This window comes from Varanus komodoensis, unplaced genomic scaffold (assembly GCF_004798865.1).
Source record: "Varanus komodoensis strain SLA01 unplaced genomic scaffold, ASM479886v1 scaffold51, whole genome shotgun sequence".
In the NCBI taxonomy this organism is placed as follows: Eukaryota; Metazoa; Chordata; class Lepidosauria; order Squamata; family Varanidae; genus Varanus; species Varanus komodoensis.
The window spans coordinates 5,184,938-5,197,441 of NW_025336100.1; the positions used below are offsets into that span (position 1 = coordinate 5,184,938).

General features: G+C 42.4%; 1 protein-coding gene across 3 annotated transcripts in view; it reads right to left on the reverse strand.

The window, feature by feature from the left end:
* The window catches only part of MAP3K3 (mitogen-activated protein kinase kinase kinase 3), a 73,168-nt gene that overhangs the window by 28,513 nt on the left and 32,151 nt on the right, over window positions 1-12,504 (reverse strand). For all 3 annotated transcript variants that reach the window (XR_006416398.1, XM_044447247.1, XM_044447248.1), the window contains 3 exons: window positions 8,135-8,234; window positions 4,135-4,248; window positions 2,184-2,304 (listed from right to left, as the gene is read on the reverse strand). Coding sequence is in view for 2 of the 3 variants with exons in the window: in XM_044447247.1 (XP_044303182.1) it covers window positions 2,184-2,304; window positions 4,135-4,248; window positions 8,135-8,234 (335 nt within the window). In the remaining variant the exon portion in view is untranslated. The remainder of the gene's footprint in view (window positions 1-2,183; window positions 2,305-4,134; window positions 4,249-8,134; window positions 8,235-12,504) is intronic.

The window sequence follows — 12,504 nt, forward strand, 5'->3', positions numbered from 1 at the left end:
TGAAGGAACAGCAAGTCTTTGTTCATCATCCTCTAGGTGGTTTCAGTTTTTCATGATGTGACCAGGATGTGGTCAGGGTGGAAGCAGGGAACTTTCATGACTGCTGTGCTGTCCTCAGTAGGGCAGGTAGGAATGGAATGGCTATTGGGGTTGATGTCTCAGATCCTGGGGCACCGAAAATGGGGTCAGCCACACCCCAGTTCCCCTGTCATGCATAGCTGTTGTGCAAGCACATTCTGGCAAACTTAAGGGGCATGTATGAGAGGCTGACCATTTTGGCTGGACTGAAAGCTCAAATTCTGTGAATGAGATGTGTGCAGGGGAGCTGGCTTATCCCAGCAGGGCTGAAAGCTCAGACTCTGATAACAAGCTGATTGTTCAAACAGCTTCAGAGGGAGTCCAAAGCCCTGGGTATATGCCTGCGCCTGCTATGGGAGAGATTAGTTCAAGGGCAGCCGTGTGGCTGAATCAGCCTGCCTATGTGAACACAGAAGAGCAACGAGATTTTGAGGGGAGAGATTTAGAGATAGGGAGTCTATCAGATGGGGAACTCCAGCCTCCTGAGGAGGCGGACCACCATCACAGTCACAACTGGGATCTCAGAGCGAGCAGCAATAGTGTGCCAGATTCCATAGCACTCCTCCCACCAGGTGCAAAAGGATTCATAAGCAAAGCTCTGGGTGAAGGCCAGAGGGGTTTCAACATTTGCTTTGTATATGCTCAGAGACTTGCATGCAAAATAAAGATGTTTGGCAAGAAGCACTGGTGAGACTATTACTGTGGGAGGGGAGAACTCAGCTCTCAACAACAGCAGCACCATGTCCACGAACCTTCCCCTCTCCCCCAACAGCAACACCAGCTCCTGGTCATAGACTGTGGTGTTGGGTTCTAAGGGGGTAAGGGAGAAGGTGGAGATGAAGTTTGACGTGTAGTTGAGCTCCGATGATGTTGAGGGGGACCAGCTGGCAGGAGCTCACACAGGGTGGCTGGTGAGTGGCACAATGTTGGTAGGTGCAGTTGATGGCTCTGAGAGCAGTATCGATCAGCACTGATATGATGTTGGAGGTTGTGGTGAGTGGCAGCTCTGAGTGCTTGCTTTGTACATTGCCTTTGCGCTCCAGTCACCTACAATCATCAGCATATCTTGTTTTTGTGAGTTATCAACTTTGTCTTGGATGCTTTCTTCTTCAGTATCTGTTGTTGGAGTATAGACTTGAATGATGGGAATGTTGTTAAGTTTTCCAAGAATTCTGACTGAAATTATTTGGTCAGACTTTGATTATAGCCCCTTGCTGCCTATGATACATCTTGCCTCAGTATTAGAGCAACTCTGTTTCTTTTGAGTTTGTCATTTCTGGAGTGAAACACTGAAAATGTTTTGAAAATGTCCCATTCCAGTCCACTTCATTCCAACCAAATACTGTAATGTTTAACCATACCATTTCTTGCTTTACAATTTCCAATTTGCCTTGATTCATACTTTGTACTTTGCATGTTCCAACTGTGTATGTTGTGCTGCATCGGACTTCTGTTTTGCCTTTGTGCATGTCAGTCCTTAGACTTCCTTTCAGTGCTGATCTAGTTGTGTCGTTAGTGACAGTGCCATTTGTCCTTGTTCTTTGCCCCTCCCCAGTAAGCACTAGCACTATCTCCTGATTCATTGTGGATTGCTTCATCACAGGATTTTCAAGGCAAAACAATATTAATAAGTCTATGGAAACTGGGCTATTTAGACTTTTCTGCCATAGTCATACCTCCAGATACATCTTTTGAAAGAACCTGATGTCTAGAGAAAAGGCTTAAGACCAAGCACCTTGCAAGTCTTTGCTTACTCTGGCCGATGTGTGAGAAAGATGTCAATGGCAATAACAATGACAACAACAGAGCTCCTGGAACTCAGGTTAGTGTGACTGTCAGGCCACAAGTCCTGTAGCGCTGGATTTGAACACATATATGTGGTAGTTGTAATTGTTTGGTCAAGTGCCCTCTACTCATTCCCAGATGCACTTTTCTTCATATATTCCAAGACACAACCATGTTAATGAAAACTGATCCAGTGGGAACTATAGAGCTAATAAAGCACGAGGCAGGGCACAATTTTCTCTGGTGTATGTACTGGATTAATTACTTGTTATTAGCACTGGATTTTACTTACAAACTAGTATTTATCTGCCAATACTTACTGATAGACAGGTGTCTGCTTCTGATTTCAGGTGGTGGATAGGCAACGTTCACATCTCCAACAGACTGGGAAGTTTTGATTCTGACTTGTTTTGGCATCCCAGAATGGGATGATGAATTAGTCTGTTGAAGAGAGACCAACAGGAATGAAGGAACTTTGCTTTTAAGGGACCTAGTGTTTTACTTCTAATAGCAAGGACAATGACAGACAGGTCAGTTTAGTAGTATTGGCACTAAAAATACGTCTGAAGGATCATTTCCACCTATTCCAGTGCTTCAAGTTATTATACAATATGCAAAATGCTGGTCATGAGCTGCACAAATACTCTGGAAAACTGTGAAGATCTTGAGGTGAAGGTTTGAGCCTGCATCAGATGAGAGGTAAACTGCAGGTTTATATGAACAGCAATGTGCATTCCCCGTAAGTAAATTTCATCACATGAGTGGAGGCCTGTATCACATCTTGATGCTTAAAAATGAAATGAAGTGAAATGAAAGGAAATGAAATTACATGTTTCTAGCAGAGGGTCCATAAAGGTACTAGATTTGTGACACTAACTCCAAACTAAAATGCAAGGTAAGCAAAGGCCCCTCTCTTTCACACTTCACCAGGAAATCCCCCTTGGGCAATGTCTCAGGCAAGGGGGCCTGATGAAGTCAAGAGGGTTGGGTTAAATCTGGAATTAAGGAGAAGTTTCAAGACCTTGGTCAGAAATTTCGGTGCTAGAGAACTAACAAGTTACGCCAAAAGGATATGGGAGCAACTGGCAGGCTTTTACTGTCAGGTCAGAAAAGACTCCTTGGAAACTCTTATGCTGTTGAGTGCTGCATTTGACATTTAAGGTGTTGGTTTCTCCTAGGGAGAGAAGGTTGAAGGAGTAGGGAGCCAGCTGGGGAGTGCTCCTCAGGATATTTAAAGAAGTCTGAAGTCCACCAGTCATTGAGAAGACAGTGATACCTCCAAGACACACTGTAATAATGAGTGTGTTTGCACAGCACAACAACCAACCAATGACAATAGCCAATAGTTGATGGTTGTGTTGCGTGAACCCAAGTCATTGTCATTGGAGGTGTCAGTTGGTAAGGCTCCCAGTCTTGGGCTACAACAATATGCTGGGTCTAAGAGGCACTTTGAAGCAGTGATGCCTCATTGTTCCAGGGTTCATCCAAGGCTCAGGAGTATTAAAGACCAAATATTGGCAGACTACCAGTTCATGGAGCCTTGATTTCCTGCCCTCATCATAGGAAAGAAAAGTTTTCATTTCTGGTGTTCATTACTAAGTAAGATTTATGCTCCTTGTGTCGATTTATTATTGAAATTAGTGTCAAATGCTACCTTTTTCAAATATTTTAGAATTTATACCGCTGGGTTATTTGCACCAAGGTATTTGGTGAAAGCAATCAGATCCTCATGCAATTCTGACTGAAAGCAATAAATACAGTTATATAAAACATTTTAATTAAGTGCGGTGTAATACAAAGTACAACCTAAAAGGAGATAAGGCATTAGACAGATTTAATAATATAAATCATATGGATATCACAAAACTAGGCAAGGTTTTAAAAAAATATTTATACCAAACAGAATTACTATGCCCTCTGACAACATTGTTGTTGGGGAAAAGAGTGGGGGAAGAAGAGGAAGGAAGCCCAATCAAACCAATTCTTTATTTTTTGGAGAAAAAAGTTTCCTTTACTTTCCATCTGGGATATTCTATGTATAGAAACCTACATAAGTTCTTGAGTTTCACTTTATTAGAACAAGGAATTGCTTGAAAAGCAGCTGCAAGGTAGTGGAAAAAGGGAAGCAGCAACATTTAGTAAAGGCTTGATAAAACATATGTTTCTGCTTAAATGGAATGGGGGAAAAACTCACCTTACATTGCTCTGGGCATCACTGTAATGCTTAATGACTAGTAAGAGATTATAGCAAGTACGACCACAAATACTCACCTGGTTTTTGTCTTGAGACAGCAGTAATATTCTAAGGCTTTTCACATTTGAGCTTCGGTCCAAAAGATCTATAGCTTTATCAATGTCATCCTGACTTTTCAAAGGAATAGACAACTGCAAAGCAAGTACACACACTTAATTAGTAATGACACATTACAGTTTAAATGCTGTCTGGCACCAACGGATTAAATAGTGAGAAAGCAAAAAAGAATTGTAAATTGGTTGCTTTATGGTGGGAGCAAGCCACACTGAATTTACTAGGACTTACTTCAAAGGTAAAATATGCATGTGCTCAGATTGTAAAGAGGCTACAATATTCCTTCTGTATGTATCAAGATAAAGTTCAGGCTGTGTTTATTTTCCAGAAAGGTACATGCCTACAGCCACATTTTCTGACACAGGTTGCTTCTAAAGAGTACTTCCAAAACCTAACTTCCTCAGAATGTAAAAAGAAGGGGAAATTATCAAAGTGTTGATATTCTCAACCTACAAACACATTTGCTAATTTTTGAAACTTTTTCTGATATCTTTATACTTCTATCCTGCTTTTTTCTTCTTCTTTTAAGGAACCCAAGGTGGTATGCACAAGCCTTTTCCTCCTCCCCATGTTATTCTCACAACAACCTTGTGAGGTAACTTAAACTGAGATTCAGTGACTGGCCCTAAGTTGTCCAGTGAGCTTCATGGCTCAGTTGCAACTAGGATCCATGTGTTACACATAATTGAAAATTTGTATTTAAATCTAAATACAAAGACCCATTAAGATGGTCCACAACCAGAGACTAATGAATATGGATGGTTTTCAGAGGGCTGTGAAGGACTTTCCAGCTGATGTAGCTAGTGGTTCTGTTGAATCCCTGGTTGATCTCTGCAATGCAGAGAAGACCTGGGTGGTGGACACGATTGACCTGAAGGTCTTCTCTGTAGCACAGTTTGCAAGGCTCTACAGTATAAACTGGAGCTGAGAGTGATAAAAGAAATGAGGAGACAGCTTGACTGCAGATAAAGGAAAACTCCTAATGGATACATTTGAGCCTATAGCTGAATATATGTGGAAGCAGTTAGTGCAACAAAGAAGCAATATCTGACTGCCTCAGTTCAGTCTTTTCTTTGCCACCCAGCACAGCTCTCCAGCGTTGTCCGCGGCCTACTACATGCTGGTCCCAAGAACGTCTTGGAACCATCTGAAGCCCACTGCAATATATTTCCTAGGCACTTCCAGGAAAAAAAATCACTTGAATCTTTCAGGATTTGGAACCCAATGTTATTGCAGTGGAATCAGGTGAGATATCAAACGTACAACCTGATCAAGGTTTTTTTTGAGTTAGTACAGTATGTAGAGCCCAAGGATGTTGGAAAATCCTTGTGGTCGGACAGGTTTGTGCAATGACATCTGTACTGGATCCTTGCCCCTCTTGGCTAATAAAAGCTAGCAGGGTAGGAATGGCTGAGTGGGCCAGGTGAGTGATTAATGCCTATTTATGAGAAGGAGTGGCCCCTTGCCACTTGAAACAGGTGATGGTGAGACCACTCCCAAAGAAACTCTCCCTGAAACCAGAAGGTCTCAATAATTTTAAATTGGTGACAAATATCCCCTTCCTGGGCAAAGTTCTTGAGCGGGTGGTGGCCAAGCAGTTCAAGGCACTCTTGGATAAGACTGATTGTTTGAATCTATTTCAGTCAGGGTTCAGGGCTGGTTTTGGCGCAGAAGCAGCTTTGGTCACCTATATGATGACCTATGCTGCAAGTGTGACCCTGCTGGTTCTCCTCAACTTCTCAGCAGCTTCTGATACCATTGACCATGGTATCCATTATTTCTTTCTTTCAAATTTATATGCCACTGATTAGCCCAAGAGGGCTCTGTACGAAGCTCACAATACTAAAACATTGATTAAAATTAATTAATTAAACCTTACAAGTACAGGAGGAGGAGGTAGGAACATGCTGGGGAAGAGTGAGCAATCAAGTGTCAAAAATCAAGTCTCGAAATATCTGCAAAAGCGGACAGTTTTTGCCTGGTGCCAAAATGAAAATAGTAACAGCACCAGGCAGACCTCTTTAGGAACCCTGTTCTAAAGGTGAGGTGCAGCCACAGAGAAGACCCTACTTCTAATTGCCATCCCTTTTACTACCTTTAGGGATGGCTCTTTCAGAAGGACCTCATTCCCACATATCAATGGGTGGGTAGGAGTATATCGGAGAAGGCCTTTTTCATGTAACCAGGTCCTAAGCCATTTAGGGCTTTGCACATTCAAACAAGCACTTTAAATTGGGCTTGCACTTCAAATGGCAACCAGTGTAATTTATACAAAATAGGTGTTATGTGGACATGTGAACTGATACATGATACCAGATGTACAGCTCTGTTTTGGACCAGCTGAAATCTCTCGACCATCTTCAAAGGCAGCCCTATGTAGAGTGTAGTAATCTAGTTGGGATTACAATAATCTAGTTGAAATGTTACCAGCACATGAGCAACCATGCTCAGGCTCTGTCTGTCAGATAAGGGCATAGTTATTATATTTCCCACAGCTGAGAAAAGGAACTCCTGGCCACTAAGCCCACCTGGGACTCCAATGATAGTTTTGGGTCCAGGAGCACGCCCAAGTTGTACATCCTGTCCTTTAGGGGAAGTGCGACCCCATTCAAGAGAGGAGAATGGCCATCTAATCTATCAGACAGATCATCAACCAAGAGTACTTTTGGGGTGTCTCTCTGAGCTGAGAGTGAGTGGGTATGGCTTTGCAGTGGTTCTGTTCCTACTTGGGAGAGCTGTCTCCCAAAGATGGTACTTGGGGAACAGTACTCAACCCTTTGGATTTTCCAGCATGGAGTTCCTTAAGGGTCTGTTATGTCCCCCATGCGATTTAACATCTACATGAAATTGCTGAGTGCAATCATCTGAAGTTTTGGAGTGCACTGTCCTCAGTATACTGATGACAAGCAGCTCTAGTTCCCCTTTCATCCTCAGCAGGTCAGCTTGTGGATGTGCCAAACTGGTGCCTGGCTGTGATGATGGACTGGATGAGAGCTAATAAACTGCAGCTCAATCCAGACAACACTGATTGGTGGTTTGTTCCTTTGTCTGGGTGGAGAGTGCTCAACTTGTTTTAGATGGGTTTGTACTCTGCCTGAAAGAGTAGGTTCATAGCTTGGGGGTTCTTCCTTGAGCCATCTGTGTCACTTGATGCTTAGCTGACTTCAGCTACACTCTTACCTGGACAAAAAAAGCCTATCAGTAATCTATGCTCTGGTAATTTCTGAAATGGATTACTGCAATGCACTTTATGTGCAGCTGCCCTTGAAAACTCTTTGAATGCTCAAGCTTGTGCAAAATGTGGCAGCCAGGTTAATAATAGGGACCAAACAGTGGGAGAATATAACACCAAATCTGGCCTATTTGCATTTGCTACCTATATGCTTATGAGCCAAATTTAAGGTGTTGGTTTTAACACATAAAGCTCTATATAGTTTGTGACCATAATTACCTGCATACTACAGTCAAGATCTGGGGCCTGCCTCTGATTGCCACTTCCGAGGTAGGCTCAGCTGGTGGCAACAAGGCCTTTTTCAGTGGTGGTCCCGCAGTTGTGGAATGAGCCTCCCACTGAGGACCAGCAGGTTAAGACTGTCCTCTATTGCAGAGGATCTAATTGTTTTAAAGGGGCTTTGTTAGCTGCTTAAACAGGTCTTAAGATTAACTTCATTTAAGGTATCACAATTCTTTAAATGGGATATGAATATGGTTTTAATGTTTTCATTATAACCTTTCTATGGTATTTTAATATGGTTCATTTTTAATGTGTTGTTGTAAACTGCCCAAGAGCTTCTGCTGTTGGGCAGCATAGAAAATAAATAAATATATTCTATTCCATACTGCATTTTTGTATGTGAGTGTCCCCCCTCCTGAGGGTGCAAGGACGTTTCAGAATTGTGAAGAGAATACTTTCCTATATTTCCCTCTTTCATCTGAACAGCACTGGTTGGTAAAAGTTAGTACCTCATTAATCATGTAATGGAGATCCAGCGGCTGCCCAAAAGCTGATTTCACTTTCTGTTGCACTTCTTCATAGAAGACAGGCCGGGTGAAAGGGATAATTCTGGCATGGGATAGCAAGATATTAAGATTGGACAACACGAGTCTCTGGAAAAGCCAATACTGAGAGATTGCTTCCTGAAATCAGATGAGCAATTAACTATGTAGGATCATCAGGTTTCATCTTGGGGAAAGGCAACAACTTCTCTCAGGATCACCATTTCTTTTGGTTAGAAAGAGCAATAAGGAATCCCCACTCAAGGTAAACTTGGCGTGGCACTGTACTTTATGCCCCTATTCCTTAATGCAATTCTCAAGGAAAGGAGGCAGAAGGTACCAACACTACAAGACTATATAGAAATAAAAATTATTTTCTGGCCACCATGAACCACCAATGAGGCATAAGAATACAAATAAAAAGATTATATTCTTCACTCATTTATCCCAATGTACCTCGTACTGGGGTATATGGGGGAAAAAAGAATAACATGACATGTAAGGTAACCTTTGTTACAAACCATCCATGTTAGCTGTGATGCAAAGAGCTCTTCAGTCATAAAGCAACAAAGGGTGCATGCATGTGGGATGGGATTATGAAGCAGCAAATTGATTTCTGCTTTCCAATATGATCTTTTGATAATATAAGAGTTGGAAAGCTAAGTCGCTAAAACTATCCAATTAGTTAGAAATACTACTTTTTTAAAAACTACTAAAGGTAGCCCACAACAACATTTTCTGCTTACTAATAAAAAATTAATACAATCATAAATGGAAATTGTAGTACTTTGAAATTGTATAAATACAACTTAGCTCACAAGCGCGTGTTGTTGTTGTTAGTCGTGAAGTCGTGTCCGACCAATCGCGACCCCATGGACAATATTCCTCCAGGCCTTCCTGTCCTCCACCATCCCCCAGAGTCCACTCAAGCTCACACCAACTGCTTCAGTGACTCCATTTAGCCACCTCATTCTCTGCCATCCCCTTCTTTTGCCATCTATTGTTCCCAGCATTAGGCTCTTCTCCAGGGAGTCCTTCCTTCTCATTAGGTGGCCAAAGTATTTGAGTTTCTTCTTCAGGATCTGGCCTTCTAAAGAGCAGTCAGGGTTGATCTCCTCTAGGACTGACCAGTGTGATTGCCCTGCTGTCCAAGGGACTCGCAGGAGTCTCCGCCAGCACCACAATTTAAAGGCCTCAATTCTTCGGTACTCAGCCTTCCTTATGGTCCAACTTTCACAGCCATACATTGCAACTGGGAAAACCATAGCCTTGACTATACGTACTTTTTGGCGGGGTGATGTCTCTGCTTTTTAATATGCTGTCTAGATTTGCCATAGCTTTCCTCCGCAGGAGCAAGCATCTTTTAATTTCTTGGCTGCAGTCCCCATCTGCGGTGATCTTGGAGCCCAGGAAAATAAAACCTGTTACTACCTCCATTTCTTCCCCATCTATTCGCCAGGAAGTGATAGGACCAGATGCCATGATCTTAGTTTTCTTAATGTTGAGTTTCAAGCAAACTTTTGCACTCTCTTCCTTCACCCACATCAAGAGGCTCTTTAGTTCCTCCTCACTTTCTGCCATGAGAGTGGTATCATTTGCATATCTGAGGTTGTTGATATTTCTCCCAGCAATCTTAATTCCAGCTAGTGATTCATCTAGTCCTGCTTTTCTCATGATGTGCTCTGCATATAAGTTAAACAGGCAGGGCGACAGTATACAGCCTTGCCAAACTGCTTTCTCCATTTTGAACCAATCAGTGGTTCCGTGTCCAGTTCTCACTGTTGCTTCTTAACCCGCATATAGGTTTCTGAAGAGACAAATAAGATGGTCTGGGACTCCCATCTCTTTAAGAACTTGCCACAATCTGTTGTGATCCACACAATCAAAAGCTTTAGCATAGTCAATAAAGCAGAAGTAGATGTTTTTCTGGAACTCCCTAGCTTTCTCCATGATCCAGCATATGTTGGCAATTTGATCTCTAGTTCCTCTTCCTCTTCGAAATCCTGCCTGTACTTCTGGTAGTTCTCGGTCCACATACTGCTGGAGCCTAGCTTGTAGGATTTTGAGCATAACTTTGCTAGCTTGTGAAATGAGTGCAATGGAGCGGTAGTTTGCCATTCTTTGGCATTGCCCTTCTTTGGGATGGGAATGCAAACTGACCTTTTCCAATCCTGTGGCCACTGTTGAGTTTTCCAAGTTTGCTGGCATATTGACTGTAGCACTTTTACTGCATTGTTTTTTAAGATTTTGAATAGCTCAGCTGGAATACTGTCACCTCCACTAGCTTTGTTGTTGCTCAGACCTCCTAAGGCCCATTTGACTTCAAATTCCAGGATGTCTGGCTCGAGGTCAGTGACCATGCCATCATTGTGATCAGGGATGTTAAGCTCTTTCTTGTATAGTTCCTCTGTGTAATCTTGCCATCTCTTCTTAATCTCTTCTGCCTCTGTTAAGGCCCTGCTATTTTGGTCCTTTATCATGCCCATCTTTGCATGAAACGTTCCCTTCATATCTCCAATTTTCTGGAAGAGATCTCTGGTCCTCCCTATTCTATAGTTTTCTTCTACTTCTTTGCACTGTTCATTTGAGAAGGCATTCTTATCTCTTCTAGCTATTCTCTGGAATTATGCATTCAACTGGGTGTATCTTTCTCTTTCTCCCTTGCCTTTCACTTCCCTTCTTTCCTCAGCTATTTGTACAGCTTCCTCAGACAGCCATTTTGCTTTCTTGCATTTCTTTTCCCTTGGGATGTCTTTAGTTGCTACCTCTTGTACAATGTTGTGAACTTCTGTCTTCAGGCACTCTATCAGATCTAATTCCTTCAATCTATGTGTCACCTCTACTGTATATTCTTCAGGGATATGATTTAGGTCATACCTGAGTGGCCTAGTGCTTTTCCCTACTTTCTTCAATTTAAGCCTAAATTTTGCAACAAGAAGCTCATGATCTGAGCCACAGTCAGCTCCTGGTCTAGTTTTTACTGACTGTATTGAGCTTCTCCATCTTTGGCTGCAGAGCACATAGCCAATCTGATTTCTGTGTTGACCGTATGGTGATGTCCACGTGTAGAGTCATCTCTTGGGTTGTTGGAAGAGTGTTTGCTATGACCATGATATTCTCTTGACAAAATTCTACCAGCCTGTGCCCTGCTTCATTTTGCAAGGCCCAACTTGCCTGTTATTCCAGTTACCTTTTGGGTTCCTACTTGAACAATCCAATCCCCCATGATGATAAGGACATCATTTTTGGGTGTTAATTCTAGAAGGTGTTGTAGGCCTTCATAGAACCGGTCAATTTCAGCCTCTTCAGCACCAGTGGTTGGGGCATAGACTTGGACTACTGTGATGTTGAATGGTTTGCCTTGGATTCGAACTGAGATCATTCTGTCATTTTGGAGATTGTATCCAAGCACTGCAATCCCTACTCTTTTATTGACTATGAAGGCTACTCCATTTCTTCTGAGGGATTCTTGCCCGCAGTAGTATACCTGATGGTCATCTGAATTAAATTCACCCATTCCTGTCCATTTTAGTTCACTGATTCCTAAGATGTCGATGTTCAGTTTTGTCATCTCTTGTTTGACCACATCCAGCTTGCCTTGATTCATGGATCTTACATTCCAGGTTCCTATGGAGTACAGATCTTTGCAGCATCGGACTCTCCTTTCACCACCAGATACATCTGCAACTGAGTGTCCTTTCGGCTTTGACCCAGTCACTTCATTCTTTCTGGCGCTACTAGTACTAGCCCTCCGTGCTTCCCCAGTAGCATATTGGACACCTTCCGACCTGAGGGGCTCATCTTCCGGCGTCCTATCTTTTTGTCTTTTGGTACTGTCCACAGCATAGCTCATAGCTTCATTGAGCTACACAAGCACCTTCGCCACAACAAGGCAGTGATCCATGAAGGAGTCACAAGCGCTACTCTTTCCTAAAGGTTAACAGCACATCAAATATACACAGAAACATGCTTTTGAGCTCTGTTCCCCTAATAATTTTTTTCAAGTAGCAAATCATTATGGATTTAGGTAGTTTTAGGGAGACCATTTCTGAGTTAAATATTCGTGGCTAAATCTGGCAACTCTAGTGAAATCAATCACAGACAAGTGCATCAAGTCTACTTAGCTGCTTAATTACTGCTTGCATACAACTGTGCTTTTCATTTCAGTGTGTATGAAAAACAAACATCACACATTCTACTGAGCACTCCATGCTATTTCAAAGGTACAGTGGTACCTTGGCTCACAATCTTAATCCGTTCCAGGACTCTGGTCGTGAGCCAAGTCAAATTTCCTCATAAAGTTCAATGCAAATAAGGTTAATCCGTTCTGTAACTAC